General features: G+C 44.9%; 2 protein-coding genes across 2 annotated transcripts in view; one reads left to right on the forward strand and one right to left on the reverse strand.

The window, feature by feature from the left end:
* The first annotated feature begins 1,593 nt into the window (after positions 1-1,593).
* On the forward strand, positions 1,594-9,148 carry ZNF20 (zinc finger protein 20). The gene is made up of 4 exons (XM_012436315.2): positions 1,594-1,827; positions 5,383-5,518; positions 5,727-5,787; positions 7,294-9,148. Exons 1-4 carry the CDS (start codon positions 1,825-1,827, stop codon positions 8,693-8,695), a joined length of 1,602 nt encoding a protein of 533 aa, XP_012291738.2. The 5' UTR covers positions 1,594-1,824; the 3' UTR covers positions 8,696-9,148.
* Positions 4,932-16,229, reverse strand: part of LOC105706145 (zinc finger protein 433-like) — a 53,094-nt gene continuing 41,796 nt past the window's right edge. Inside the window, exon 5 of the mRNA XM_012436314.3 lies at positions 4,932-5,512. Within this exon, the coding sequence (XP_012291737.2) occupies positions 5,498-5,512 (15 nt within the window). The 3' untranslated portion in view covers positions 4,932-5,497. The remainder of the gene's footprint in view (positions 5,513-16,229) is intronic.

Consider the following 16,229-nt stretch of genomic DNA (forward strand, 5'->3'; position numbering starts at 1 on the left):
CGCGTCAGCCTCCCAAAATGCTGGGATTACAGATGTGAGCCACCGTGCCCAGCTTTTTTCTTTTTTGAGACAAGAGTCTTGCCATGTTGCCCAGGCTGGAGTGTAATGACTCACTGCAACCTCTGCCTCACGAGTTCAAGTGATTCTCCTGCCTCAGCCTCTCAAGTAGCTGGGAGTACAGACTCGAGCTACCACACCTAATTTTTTGTATCTTTAGTAGAGATGAGATTTCACGTTAGCCAGGCTGGTCTCGAACTCCTGGCCTTTGTGATCCGTCCGCCTCGCTTCCCAAAGTGCTAGGGTTACAGGCATCAGCCACTGCACCCAGCCCTCTGCTCGCTATTTTTGTTTGTTTTTTTGGAGTTTCACTCTTGTTGCCCAGGCTGGAGTGCAATGGCATGATCTCAGCTCACTGCAACCTCCACCTCCCGGGTTCAAGTGAGTCTCCTGCCTCAGCCTCCTGAGTAGCTGGGATTACAGGCATGAGCCACCACAACCGGCTAATTTTGTATTTTTAGTAGAGATGGGGTTTCTCCATGCTGGTCAGGCTGGTCTCAAACTCTCGACCTCAGGTGATCCACCCACCTCCGCCACTCAAAGTGCTGGGATTACAGGCGAGCCACCGCACCTGGCCCTCTGCTCATGTCATTCACACTGTGGGATTGAGGATGTGTCTTGGAATTGTTGAATGATGTGAGAAGCAGGTGAATAACCTGCAGGGGGCAGCAGAGACCGACGCCAGGGACTGCACGCGGAAGCAGGTATGGATTCTGCCCAGGAGGAAAGTGGAGCTCTCCTGGGTGGTTCCTGGACAGCCGTCCTTCCCTGCAGGCGGCTTCCAGCTGCTCAGAGCAGATCCAGGAGTGTGGATTCTGAGATACTGCAGCGCCCTGGAAAGCAGGAGACCCACGTGCAGGTGCACTTGAGGAGTTCTGTCCTTTCTGTGGTTGTACATCTGGAATCCGGGGCCGTTTTCGGGAGCAGTGTTTTGGGTTTGACATGTAATTTGCATATCTGAAGAAAATCTGTGAAGATCAGGTTCAGGGAAAGAACTGTTTGGGACCTCTTATGAAGTTGACAGTTTACTTAGGTCAGAAGCTTAAAATCACCAAGTCAGAGTTTACTGCTGCTGAAGATGAAGGTCTGGAAGGAGGGAGTGTTTCCACGCTGTGAGGTGGGGTGAGATGTGTGAGAAAGCCTTGGCCATGTCTCATCCCTAATCCCAGCCCCCGGAAGGACAACTGCTTCTCCCTCCTGGTGCAGTCGTGCCTGGCCTGTTCTGGGTTCCCCTTCCTGCTCTGAGGCCAGCAGATCGCTCCATTGAACACTGAGTCTGGAATTCCCTGCACACACTTAGGACCCTGTGCAGGACGAAGTATGGACAGCCCATTGAGTGAGGAAGAAGATAGTGCCCTGTCTAAAAATCTGGAGCAAATTTGGCTGAAAAGAAAATATCCAACGACCAAGGCTCAGGGAGAGAGTTGTCCCTTAGAGAGAGGCTGTGGCTAGAACCGATCAGTGCTGCTCTGCAGGACCACTTACTCAAGGCTTCTGCCGTCACTCAGTTCTGATAGGGCGAGGCCTTGAACCTTGTCCAATCAGGAGCGCTGGGGCGGGGCCCGGTCCACTGTCCATCCGGAAGGAGGCCGCCCATTCCGACTTCTACTTTAGTTGCTATGCAGGTTGTTGTCAACCTCCCAATTTCCTGCTCCGAGAGGCCCGGGGTCCCTCTGCCACAACTTCTGTCGCTCTGTTGCCTGCGCTGTGACCTGCTCTATTCACGGGAGCCCTAGAGAGGACCCCGGGACACCCAGAAGCCCGGAGATGGTGAGTGTGTGGGGCCAGAGTCCCTAGACCGGGGAGGGGCTGGGTGGAACTGGCCGGAAGCGGCTGTGACGGGACCTGGGCCTCCTTGCGGCGCCTCGCGGATCTGGGACCCAAATTCCCCGGCGCAGCTCGGCCTTCCGTCCCCTTGGCCGCAGGGTGGGGCTGGACCGGCAGCCGGGACCCCAGGCGTCCTGTCTTGTCCTGTCCTTTCTCTGCACGGGCAACTGTGGGCCCTGGCCCCAGAGCCCTCTGTGGGCGGCTCCGCGTCTCCCCAGATTCTGCTGGGACGGGAGGGTCATGGAGGAATCCCGCTGGGTTCGTGTGGGAGGAGCCGCAGTGTGTGGGGTTCCCTCTACGTTTTTTTTTTTCCCGTTAAAATTTAAAGAGTTTGAGCAAACAGCGATTCATGAATGAGCAACCCCCCCAGTCATGATTTGTGGTTTGTTACCAGAAAACTTTAAGAAGAATAGCATTTTGCTAACGGTGGAGGATGTCCAGGTTTTTGGCATCTTGAACAAAGAATTGGACAAAACGCACAAAGCAAGCAAGGAATGAAGGGATTTAACACTCCACAGTGTGCGAACGGGCCTGAGCACAGGGGTTCAAAGGCCCCGTTACAGAATTTTTGTGAGTTTACCCCCTAGAGGATTCCATTGGTTACTTGGGGTATGCCCTATATAAAAGGAGAGGATGAAGTAAAGTTACAAAGTCATTTACTTGGCTTATGCCCTATGGAGAGGGTATTTCCTTTTATAGCTGAAGTGTGAATGGGCCTTATGTTTCCTGCCTCCAGACCCTATTTTCCTGCCTCAATCTGAGTTGGATTTTGGTGTCCTTAGGTAGTTCCTTATGTCTAAACACACTTAAACACACTTAAGTCTAATTGTTGCTGCTTTAAATTTGTTCACACTGTCTATGGAGACTGGTTTCCTCCTGCATTTTCCTAATCTATGGGATGCAGGGTCTCAAATCCTCCACTACCTGCTACCCCACCCTAACTCCTCAACGGTTTGAAGTAACATCTTATATTTTCAATTTCTTTCCCACATCTCCAAACATTAACTCCCCTTCTCCAACTCACAGTATTATCAACTTTCTTTTTTTTTTTTTTTGAGATGCAGTTTCGCTCTTGTTGCCCAGGCTGGAAAGCAATGACATGATCTCATCTCACTGTAGCCTCCACCTCCCGGGTTCAAGCGATTCTCCTGCCTCAGCCTCCTGTATCAACTCTCTTTATTGTAGAGTATATTTCTTCATCCTTTCTTTAACATAGATGCAGTATTTTAGTGGTTTATCATCTTTTCACAGGGTCATGGATGACTTTTAAAAAAATATTTGTGTTCTAGCTGGGTGTGGTGGCTCACACCTGTAATCCCAGCACTTTGGGAGGCTGAGGTGGGCAGATCATGAGATCAGGAGATTGAGACCATCCTGACTAACAAGGTGAAACCCTATCTCTACTAAAAATACAAAAATTAGCCAGGCATGGTGGCATGCGCCTGTAGTCCCAGCTACTCAGGAGGCTGAGGCAGGAGAATCACTCAAAGCCGGGAGGAGGAGGATGCAGCCAAGATCATGCCACTGCACTCCAGCCTGGGCAACAGAGTGAGACTCCATCTCAAAATAAGTAAATAGATAAATAATAAAATAAAATATTTGTGTTCTATTTCTGAACATTTTGTAAAAGGAAAATAGAGAATAACCACTTGATACTCCAGTGAAAAACCCATTCCTCTCTTATCTTCACAAGGCACAGACACCATCTCAGAATATCTTTGGATTTTTCCTCCTTTTTTTTTGAGACCGAGTCTCACTGTCTCTCCAGGCTGGAGTGCAGTGGTGAAATCTCAGCTCACTGCAGACTTCGCCTCCCGGGTTCAAGCGATTCTTCTGCCTCAGCCTCCTCAGTAGCTAGGACTACAGGCATGTGCCACCACGCCCAGCTAATTTTTTTTGAGGCAGAGTCTCCCTCTATTGCCCAGGCTGGAGTGCAAATGGCGCAATCTCGGCTCACTGCAACTTCTGCCTTCCAGGTTCAAGTGATTCTCCTGCCTCAACCTCCTGAGTAGCTGGGATTACAGGCATACGCCACCACACTCGGCTAATTTTTTTGCATTTTTTAGTAGAGACCGAGTTTGACCATGTGGGTCAGGCTGGTCTCAAATTCCTGACCTCAGGTGATCCACCTGCCTCGAACTCCCAAAGCTCTGGGATTACAGGCGTGAGCCACCGTGTCTGGCCCACATACATTTTTAATTTTAATAAATATTTGCATTTTGTCTTAAGACTGGGCCTCTTGGAGTTTTTTTTTTTTTTTTGGTAAAAATTTTCTCTGCAATCAGCCTTCAGTAATTCATCAATTACAATTTAGGTTTTCCTACTCCAGTACTCATTCCCATAAAGGCTTCTGCTCATGCGTTTCTGTTTCAGTTAGTTGTGACTCTCTTATCAGATCAGTTGGTGGAACCCCTTGCAAAATCCAGTCTTTTTTTTTTTGTCTTTTGTTTTTGGTTTCTGCTGCTTGAATCAGAACAAAATCTACCTTCCAGATGTCAGCAATGGTTAAAGTTTGTGAACAGGTATTTTTAAGGATACCCAGGCTCAGGACTGCTAATGTTAACTTTTTTCTACATACAAATTTGTAGGACTTTGTCAGGAGAGATGCTATAGACCCACAGTACAAAGAGACAGTAGGGGCAGCCCAGGCAGTACACGTTTTTTACTAGATTCACCAGAAAAACACATTTTCCTATTCTGCTGTTGCTTTACCCATAGTTCACTTCTATTATAAGAATTGAGGGCCTGGGCACAGTGGCTCATGCCTTTAATCCCAGCACTTTGGAAGGTCGAGGCGGGCAGATCACGAGGTCAAGAGATTGAGACCATCCTGGCCAACATGGTGAAACCCTGTCTCTACTAAAAATATAAAAACTAGCTGGGCATGGTGGAGCGTGCCTATAGTCCCAGCTACTTGGGAGGCTGAAGCAAGAGAATGGCTTGAACTGGGAGCTGGAGGTTGCAGTCAGCTGAGATTGTGCCACTGCACTCCAGCCTGGTGGCAGAGCAAGACTCCATCTCAAAAAAATAAAAATTCATCTGTTGAGTCTGGATGTGGTTGTTCATGTCTATAATCCTAGCATTTTGGGAGGCCAAGGCAGCAGGATTACTTCAGCCCAGGAGTTCATTACCAACCTTGGCAACATAGGGAGACCTTGTCTCTACTAAAAAAAGAAAAAAAGAAGCTACACATGGTGGTGAGCACCTGTAGTCCCAGATACTCTGGAGGCTGGGGTAGAAGGATCACTTAAGCCAAGGAGTCCAAGGCTACAGTCATACATGACAATATCTGTACACTCAGGCCTGAGCAAGACCCTGTCTCTTAACAAAAAAGGACTTGGTTTGTGGGAGGACATGAGTATAGACAGAAAGTAAGAGGTGTGATGATGAAGTCATGGGATAAATGTTTGGAGTCCACAGTATCACGGAAACTTCTTAGGAAGAAAGTATAGGCCTCCAGGGCTATTAGTCTTACCCATCCTCCTTTACATATGTGAGACGTTTCAGGATTCGGTGGCCTTTGAGGATGTAGCTGTGAGCTTCACCCAGGAGGAGTGGGCTTTGCTGGATCCTTCACAGAAGAATCTCTACAGGGATGTGATGCAGGAAATCTTCAAGAACCTGGCCTCTGTAGGTAAGGTTGACAATATTACTTCCCAGTGAATTAAAGAACAAATATTTCTAGCTCATCAGTGCTGATCAGTGATTTGAAATATGGACAGAAAATACTTTGATGAATAAATCAGGCAGGGCTACCATGTACCATGAATACAGAATCTAATGATTTTTAAATAAATTCATACTAATTCTGGATCTGTGTTTCTTCTGGGTCTATGTTTTAGGAAAAACATGGCAAGTCCAAAACATCGAAGATAAGTACAAAAATTCCAGGAGAAATCTAAGGTAATTTTCTCTTGTAAGACAAAGCAATGTCTCTGGAAAATCTTAAAATGTGAAAAAATATTAAAAAGAAGCAAAAGAGCTGGGCACAGTGGCTCACGCCTGTAATCCCAGCTCTTTGGGAGGCTGAAGTGGGCAGATCACCTGAGCTCGGGAGTTCAAGACCAGCCTGATCAACATGGAGAAACCCTGTCTCTACTAAAAATACAAAATTAGCTGCGTGTGGTGGCACACGCCTATAATCCCAGCTACTGGAGAGACTGAGGCAGGAGAATCGCTTGAACCTGGGAGGCGGGGGTTGTGGTGAGCCAAAATCAATCATACCACTGCACTCTAGCCTGGGCAACAAGCAAAACTCCATCTCAAAAAAAAAAAAAGCAGCAACAGAAATAAGCCCAGTATCAAATTTATATATTCATAGAATGTTTACCTAAAAACTTATATTTAAATGTAAGATAGGTTGGGCTGGGCACTATTGCTCATGCCTGAAATCCCAGTCCTTTGGGGTGTTCAGGCCACAGGATTGCTAGAGGCCAGGAGTTTGAGGCTGCAGTGAGCCATGATGGTACCACTACACTCCAATTTGGACAACAGGGTGAGTTGAGACCTCAACTCAGAAAAAAAGACGCACATGTTTAGTATTTGTAAAATAGTTCACTTGAAAATAGGATTAAGAAGCCCCATAGAAATATTAATTTTTAAATAATGTATATACCCAGGCCATCTTGTACAGCATATGGTCCATTAATATTCAAATAATTCGGACAGAGCAGAAAGCTGACACTTTGCTGGGCAGTGTCAAAAATGCAAGTGTAATACATGTTAATGAATATAAATCACTTTTTTTTCCTTCTTTTTTGAGACAAGAGTCCCGCTTTGTCACCCAGGCTGGAGTGGAGTGGTGTAGTTTCAACTTACTGCAACTGCCATTGCCTAGGTCCAAGGTATTCTTGTGCCCTAGCATCCCAAGTAGTTGGGATTACAGGTGTACACCATAACACCAAGCCAATTTTTATATTTTCAGTAGAGACAGGATTTTGCCATGTTGGCCAGGGTGATCTCAAACTCCTGGCCTCAAGCGATCTGCCTGCCTCAGCCTCCAAAAGTGCTGGGATTACAGGCGTGAGCCACTATACCCAGCCAATATAAATCATTGTAAAAAAAATTTTTTTTGAGATGGAGTTTTGCTCTTGTCACCCAGGCTAGAGTGCAATGGCACCATCTTGGCTCACTTCAACCTCCACCTCCTGGGTTCAAGCAATTCTCCCACCTCAGCTTCCCGAGTAGCTGGGATCATAAGCACCCACCACCATGCCCAGCTAATTTTTGTACTTTTAGTAGAGACGGGGTTTCACCATCTTGGCCATGAGGTCGAATTCCTGACCTCAGGTGATCCACCCATCTCAGCCTCCCAAAGTGCTGGGATTACAGGCATGAGCCACCATGCCTGGCCCTATATATCACTTTTAATCAAACCCTTAACAATATGCTTCTCATTTTTCACTGAAGTCTTCTTATTAGAGAGAAACTCTTTGAAAGTAAAGAAAGCAATCACTGTGGAGAAAGCTTCAACCAGATTGCAGATGACATGCTGAACAAGAAAACTCTTCCTGGAGTAACATCATGTGCAAGCAGTGTGTGTAGAGAAGTTGGCATGGGTCATTTATCTCTTAATAGGCATATCAGAGCTGACACTGGACACACGTCATTTCAGTATCAGGAATATGACGAGAATCCATATAGAAATAAGCAATGTAAGCAAGTCTTCAGTTATCTTGACTCTTTTCAATCACATGATAGAGCTTGCACTAAAGAGAAACACTATGATGGTAAAGAATGTGCAGAAACCTTCATTTCCCATTCATGCATTCAAAGACACAGGGTAATGCACAGTGGAGATGTACCTTATAAATGTAAGTACTGTGGGAAAGCCTTCTATTTCCTCAGTTTATGCCTTATCCATGAACGAATTCACAGTGGTGTGAAACCATATGAGTGTAAACAATGTGGTAAAGTCTTTACTTGTTCCTCTACCCTTCAAATACATGAAAGAACTCACACAGGAGTGAAAGCCTATGAATGTAAGAAATGTGGGAACACATTCAGTTTTCCTAGTGAAATTTGTAGACATAAAAGGTCTTACACTGGAGAAAAACCCTATGAGTGTAAGCAATGTGGTAAAGTCTTCATTTCTTTCAGTTCCATTCAATATCATAAAATGACTCACACTGGAGAGAAACCCTATGAATGTAAGCAGTGTGGGAAAGCCTTTAGATGTGGCTCACACCTTCAAAAGCATGGAAGGAGTCACACTGGAGAGAAACCCTATGAATGTAGGCAATGTGGTAAAGCCTTCAGGTGTACCTCGGACCTTCAACGGCATGGAAAGACACACACTGAAGATAAACCCTATGGTTGTAAGCAGTGTGGGAAAGGCTTTCGATGTGCCTCACAACTTCAAATGCATGAAAGGACACACAGTGGAGAGAAACCCCATGAATGTAAGGAATGTGGAAAAGTATTCAAGTATTTTTCTTCCTTGCGTATACATGAAAGGATGCACACTGGAGAGAAGCCCCATGAATGTAAGCAGTGCGGAAAAGCATTCAGGTATTTCTCTTCCTTGCATATACATGAAAGGACACACACTGGAGATAAGCCATATGAGTGTAAGGTATGTGGCAAAGCCTTCACTTGTTCCAGTTCCATTCGATATCATGAAAGGACTCACACTGGAGAGAAACCCTATGAATGTAAGCACTGTGGTAAGGCCTTTATTTCCAATTACATTCGATATCATGAAAGGACTCACACTGGAGAGAAACCCTATCAATGCAAGCAATGTGGCAAAGCCTTTATTCGTGCCAGTACATGTCGAGAACATGAAAGAACTCATACCATTAATGTATGAGAAATCCTATTAGTGGAAGAAATGGGAGCTTTCTGTTGTCCCACTTCCTTTGAAAGATGAGAAGAGTGGTGAAAGAACTTCTGGATAATTGCCTTTTGAGTTGAGAGAGCTGCAAAAGGACAATAAAATCCAGAAGGACTTGGATGGTTTTGTAATACAATTCACCTATAGCCAATCTTGTATGAGATTTCAAAGGCACAGAAAAGGAAGGCATCAGTCACATATTAGAGGCACCACACAGGGAGAGAGGTATGTGGCTACCTGCATTCCAGCCCATTTTCCTGATTGTTAATGGAGAGTATCCCCCAAATCACTTGTCTCCATTCCTCAGAGTTGTACGTCTCCAGAGATGTCCCCAGGTGCTCCACATTGAAGATACATGCCCACTTTGCTATTTCTTCAGAAATTTTTAAATGTTTACCAGAGAACTAATAAATCTGTTATGGTTGGAAATACTCTCTAATGTTCAACTGTTCCATAGACTGAGTTAAACAGTTAAAGGTCTACTTTGTATTGCAAGCACTGTTGTTTCTACAGGTAATGACCCTGTTGATTAAACCAACTAGATGGAAGCTTGTTCCTCTGCTGCATTGTGCAGTGACTGGTCTCACAAAGGGCCTTTGTGTGAGAAGAGCCACCTTGCTCTCATCAGGAAATTTCAAGTGTTTCCTGTTATTCACAACTGAATGTGATGTCTCGCTTCATTTTAAATTTTGTATGAATATATCTAACTAAAATAAATAAATAAAATAAAATAAAAAATAAAAATAAAAACACCATGTGGTTTCTTGGCAACAAAGACTTCTGTTCATGTATTTTATTAATCTGTTTATTAACTGTTTATAACAACTGCATACTAACAGATACTATTTTTTAATTAAGAAGCTATATTACAACATCCCATTAGCATCACGTATTAGATCAAGTTGGTACTGTTAACATGTTATCCCTTGGACATTGTGACTCAACATAAATATGGATGTCAGGCATATTTTTCCTCATGTAAATTTTACTTTCCATGCTTATATTCTTAGTTTTTATCTGGGTCATGATTTTCATTTATTCTAAACACCAAAGGTCATCTCATGTTCTTCTGAGTGACTTCTCACCAAAGACCACTAGTGGTGGAAAGAGAGTCTAATAGCTGGGTGTGGTGGCTCAAGCCTGTAATCCCAGCACTTTGGGAGGCCCAGGCGGGTGGATCACGAGGTCAAGAGATCGAGACCATCCTGGTCAGCATGGTGAAACCCTGTCTCTACTAATACAAAAAATTAGCTGGGCATGGTGGCGCGTGCCTGTAATCCCAGCTACTCAGGAGGCTGAGGCAGGAGAATTGCCTGAACCCAGGAGGCGGAGGTTGCGGTGAGCCGAGATCGCACCATTGCACTCCAGCCTGGGAAACAAGAGCGAAACTCCGTCTCAAAAAAAAAAAAAAAAAAAAAGAGAGTGTAATATACTATATTAATGAATGTGACCAAAAGCCATAGATGACTGTGAGATATAGAATTACAAGGTAGTCACATACATGAGAAAAGAAAAAAACTGGAGTATGTTTGTGATTTTAAATGTTTTCTTCGGTCACATTTCAAGACATGGTTAAAGAATTAGTTATTTTTAGGGCCGGGCGCGGTGGCTCACGCCTGTAATCCCAGCACTTTGGGAGGCTGAGGCGGGTGGATCACGAGGTCAAGAGATCGAGACCATCCTGGTCAACAAGGTGAAACCCCGTCTCTACTAAAGATACAAAAAATTAGCTGGGCATGGTGGTGCGTGCCTGTAATCCCAGCTACTCGGGAGGCTGAGGCAGGAGAATTGCCTGAACCCAGGAGGCGGAGGTTGCGGTGAGCCGAGATCGCGCCATCGCACTCCAGCCTGGGTAACAAGAGTGAAACTCCGTCTCAAAAAAAAAAAAAAAAAAAGAATTAGTTATTTTTATATTGATCCATCACGGTCACTGAGGAACGTCATATGTTGCAGGTGTATGACATGTGTCTGTTCAGTGGCAGAAGACTCAGCCTTCTGGTGAAAGGAGGCCAGCCATCAGACTTCTGGACCGGTTTTTGCCATGCTATTCTCTAAACCCTGATATATTCCCTACAATGTATAGACATTGTTTACCATAACACATCTCAGTTAAAATATATACATTCACTTCTTATCAACGTATATACTTTTTTACTTTTTATTTATTTATTTATTTTTGTAGAGATGGAGTCTCCCTATCTTTCCCAGGCTGTTCTTTGATTCCTGGATCATGTGATTCTCCCATCTCCATCTCTCCAGGTGCTGGGATTACAGACGTGAGCCACCACAGCCGGCTACTACTTTAATTTAAAAATCACCTGGAGTCCTGTCGGGTGTGGTGGCTCACACCTGGAATCCCAACACTTTGGGAGGCCAAGGCAGGTGGATCACCTGAGTTCAGGAGTTCAACACAAGCCTGGCCAATGTGATGAAACCCTGCCTCTACTAAAAATATAAAAATTAGCCAGGCATGGTGGCGGGCGCCAGTAATCCCAGCTCCTTGGGAGGCTGAGGCCAGAGAATAGCTTGAAATTGGGAGGCAGAGGTTGTAGTGAGCCGAGATCACACCACTGCACTCTAGGCTGGATGCCAAGAGCAAAACTCCATCTCAAAAAAAATCTCCTGGAGTCCTATGAGTCTAATATGTTTTTGAAACTGAATTTCCTGCCCAGTAAGGAACAAAGCATCACTATTCTAATCAAGTCTTTCTCTGCTAACATGCTGTTGATGCAGACTTGTCAAGAACCCCCTTATGCTAGTATTATGAAGCTAAAGGCATCATGGAAAAGTCATTTTTATATCTTACACAATCCATTTCTTTTAAGGTGTCAAGGGTGCTCCTCTTCACAAAAGCTTACTTGAGTCTCCCTAGAGTAAAACTCCAGGTCCCAGCAGACACAGAAAAATCACTGGCCAAACCATAACTATGTGTGATGACATATGGAAAATACCTTGATTCGTGAGATATGAAAATTCCTTGTTTTTTTTTGAGATGGAGTCTTGCTGTGTCAGCCAGGCTGGAGTGCAGTGGTGTGATCTTGGCTTACTGCAACCTCTGCTTCCTGGGTTCAAGCAATTTTCCTGCCTCAGCCTCCCAAGTAGCTGGGATTACAAGTGCCTGCCACCATGCCTGGCTAATTTTTATATTTTTAGTAAAGATGGGGTTTCACCATGTTGATCATGCTGGTTTTGAACTCCTGACCTCAAGTGATTCATCTGCCTTGGCCTCCTAAAGTGCTGGGATTACAAGCGTGAGCCATCATGCCCAGCTGAAAATTCTTATTTTGACTATTCATGTCTTATTTTTGCACTTTTTCATAAAACAATGTTGAAAAGCAAAGCAAAAATCCTCTAAGATCAGTTTACTTAGGTTGAAAATGTGGTTTTTCTCAAGAAAAGCTTGTAATTTATACAATTACAGTCCTGTTTATTTTGCAGCATCACTAAATTTTATTTCTAAAAATTATATATTTCAAATGTAAAGTTATCTTATTTTTCACATTATTTACATTTACTTTCCTTCCTATAGGCATTTTTTTAGATACAGAGTCTTGCTCTGTTGCCTAGGCTGGATTGCAGTAGCACAATCTCCGCTCACTGCAACCTCCTCTTCCCAGGTTCAAGCCATTCTCATGTCTCAACCTCCCAAGCAGCTGAGACTATAGGCGAGCACCACCATGCCCAGTTAATTTTTGTGTTTTCAGTAGAATTGGGGTTTCACCATGTTGCCCAGACTAGTCTCAAACTCCTGGCCTCAGGTGATCTGTCCACCTCGGCCTCCCAAAGCGCTGGGATCACAGGCATGAGCCACCATGCCTGGCTCCTATAGGCCTTTTAAATCTTTCACTTATGATATTGGTCAGCCCATGGTCAAAATAATCAATAAAAGGTATATACAAAAATTCAACACTGCAATGAAAGTTGAATTCGTTTCCTGAAAACCACTCAAGCAACTCAGGTGTATACAGATAGACCTGTGGCAACTGGTGAACAATTAAGCGGCACAGAAGTTGGAATAATGACCTCTGCTGTGCAGTAATCTCTTGGCAGAGATACTCAAGAACTCCAATAAGGCCCTCTTATGATATGCAGAACTGCCTCAAACATCATGTGACCATAGAACTTGATTTGCCGGCTGGGCGCTGTGACTCACAACTGTAATCCCAGCACTTTGGGATGTGAGGCAGGCAGATCACGAGGTCAGGAGTTTGAGACCAGCCTGGCCAACATGGTGAAACCCTGTCTCTACTAAAAATACAGAAATTAGCCGGGCGTGCTGGTGGATGCCTCTAATCCCAGCTACTCAGGAGGCTGAGGCAGGAGAATCGCTTGAACCTGGGAGGTGGCAGTTGCAGTGAGCCAAAACTGCGCCATTGCGCTCCAGTCTGGGTGGAGCGAGACTCCGTCTCAAAAAAAAAAGAAAGAAAACTTGGTTTGCTAAGGACAGTTTTTGTTTGTTTGTGTTTCTTTACATCTCTGTACTTGGCTTACCCAAAGATTGGACTGTGCTCATTTCTCAAACCATTGTTTACTGAACATTCTTTGTAATATATGGGGCAATGACAATTGTCTAGATGTAATTTCCTAATGATAGGGGTTGGTCTGGTTTCTGAGGGCCCAGTAGAGGAATTCAGTACACAAAAATGGCTTCCTGGGTGGGCACAGTGGCTCATGCCTGTAATCCCAGCACTTTAGGAGGCCAAGGTGGCCGGATCACCTGAGGTCAGGAGTTTGAGACCAGCCGGAATAACATGGAGAAACCCTGTCTCTACTAGAAATACAAAATTAGCCGGGTGTGGTGGTGCATGCCTGTAATCCCAACTACTCAGGAAGCTGAGGCAGGAGAATCGCTTGAACCCAGGAGGCAGAGATTGTGGTGAGCCAAGATCACGCCATTGCACTCCAGCCTGGACAACAAGAGCGAAACTCCATCTTAAAAAAAAAAAGGGGGGGTTCCTACAGTTTCTGTTTGATACTTCATATTCTGCCATCTTCCCAGAATCCTCCTCTGACTTCATATACTAATACATCATTTTGGTTCTCAGTACAAATGTCACCTCCTCAGGGTACTGTCTTTCTTCCCTCCCTTGCCCCAACTTGAAACTCAAGGCCACACACTCTAACCCATTACTCCTATTTCATTTGGTGTGTTTTAACATGCTTGTCAGAATCTGGAAAATCCAATCAAGGTTCACAGAGTTGATTGCTCTCTTAACAAGGTAGAAAACATACATCTAAATGAGTCCAAATTTGTTACCTTTATTTTTTGTTTTTAAAAATTTTACCTTTATTTTCACCAACGGTTATACCCTATGTTAAAAAATACTCCAGAGGCCAGGCACAGTGGCTCATGCCTGTAATCCCAGCACTCTGAGAGGCCAAGGCGGGCGGATCACTTGAGGTCAAGAGTTCAAGACCAGCCTGGCCAACATGGTGAAACTGTGTCTCTACTAAAAGTACAAAAATTAGCCAGGCATGGTGGCATGTGCCTGTACTCCCAGCTACTCAGGAGTCTGAAGCAGGAGAATCGCTTCAATCCAGGAAGTGGAGGTTGCAATGAGCTGAGACTGTGCATTGGACTCTAGCCTGGGCAACAGAGCAAGACCCTATCTCACAAAAAAAAAAAAAAAAAAAAGTACTCCGGGGATGTTCTTTGAGCCATTTTCTTTGAGAAAAGCAAAGTCAATAAAGCTTCCTCTTGTGGTGAGAGTGGCATTAACATCCACACACTAAAGTGGAAAATCTCTAAATGCTTTTCCTGTGCATTCACATAACACGATGCCTTTGTGACCAAATATGTGGAGGATTTTCTCACACAGCAGACAAGTCATCCATTCTGCATGGAACACTACCTGAGTGTCCTCTAATTAATGTGTCCCCAAACCTCAGGCTACAGATCGATACCTGCCCATGGCCTGTTAGGAGGTAAGCAGAGGTGAGTGAACATTATTGCCTAAGCTCTGACTCCTGTCATAGCAGCAATAGTATTAGATTTTCATAGGGGCGAGAGCCCTGTTGTGAACTGCACATGTGAGGGATCTAGGTTGCATGTTCCTTATGAGTCAATGCCTGATGATCTCAGGTGGAACAGTTTCATCCAAAAACTATCTCCCTGCCCCATTCTGTGAAAAAATTTTCTTCCATGAAACTGGTCCCTGGTGCCAAGGTTACCTACCCTCATAAAAGGTATAAAACTGTCTCAGAAATTATCTGACCAGGCTGGGTGTGGTGGCTCATGCCTGTAATCCCAGCACTTTGGGAGGCCAAGGCAGGCAGATCACCAGAAGTCTGGAGTTTGAGATCAGCCTGTCCAACATGGCGAAACACTGTCTCTACTAAAAATACAAAAATTAGTCGGGTGTGGTGACACACACCTGTAGTCCCAGCTACTTGGGAGGCTGAGACAGGATAATCACTTGAATCTGGGAGGCGGAGGTTGCGGTGAGCCAAGATTGCACCACTGCACTCCAGTCTGTGCAAGAGGACGAGACTCTGTCTAAAGAAAAAAAAAATTATCTGACCATATGTTCTGGTTTCCCAAATTCAGTCCTTGATTGTGACTTTTGTCCCAGCATAAGTTTTTGTTTTCTTTAGAAGGGGTTTCACTCTTGTCGCCCAGGCTCATTGCAAACTCCGCCTTCCAGGTTCAATCGATTCTCCTGCCTCAGCCTCCCAAGTAGCTGGGATTACAGGCGAGTGCTGCCATGCTGGAGTGCAATGGCGCGATCTCGGCTCACCGCAACCTCCGCCTCCTGGGTTCAGGCAATTCTCCTGCCTCAGCCTCAATTCTCCTGCCTCAGCCTCCTGAGTAGCTGGGATTACAGGCACGTGCCACCATGCCCAGCTAATTTTTTGTATTTTTAGTAGAGATGGGGTTTCACCATGTTGACCAGGATGGTCTCGATCTCTTGACCTCGTGATCCACCCACCTCGGCCTCCCAAAGTGCTCGGATTACAGGCGTGAGCCACCGCGCCCGGCCTGAGATGGTGTTTCATTCACCATTTTAGCCACGCTGGTCTCCAACTCCTGATCTCAGGTGATTTGCCCACCTCAGCCTCCCAAAGTGCTGGGATTACAGGCGTCAGCCACTGCCTCCATTCCAGCATAAGTTTTCACAGCACCTTACCATTTTTTTCATGGGTATCATGTCTGAATAAAGGATATATATGGTATGTTCAGTCATAACGTAAATAAGATTAAGTTTCTAGGTGTGTTCAGACTCAGATGTTGTCTCATGACAAGTTTTGGCATGCTCATTTCTCCAGTGTTCACTGAATAGCTTTTTAAAGCTGTGGGACAAGAAAGATGCTGAAGACATAGTTCCAATCATAAAATAACTTTTTTTTTTTTTTTTTTTAATGAGACAGGCTGGTTAATTTGCCCAGGCTGAAGGGCAGTGGTGTGATCTCTGCTCACTGCAACCTCTGCCTTCTAGGCTTAAGCCATCCTCCCACCTCGGCCTCCTAAGTAACTGGGACTACAGGTGCACACCACCACACCCAGCTAATT

This window comes from Aotus nancymaae, unplaced genomic scaffold (assembly GCF_030222135.1).
Source record: "Aotus nancymaae isolate 86718 unplaced genomic scaffold, 86718_ANA_hifiasm-v0.15.2.pri h1tg000028l, whole genome shotgun sequence".
Taxonomy (NCBI): domain Eukaryota; kingdom Metazoa; phylum Chordata; class Mammalia; order Primates; family Aotidae; genus Aotus; species Aotus nancymaae.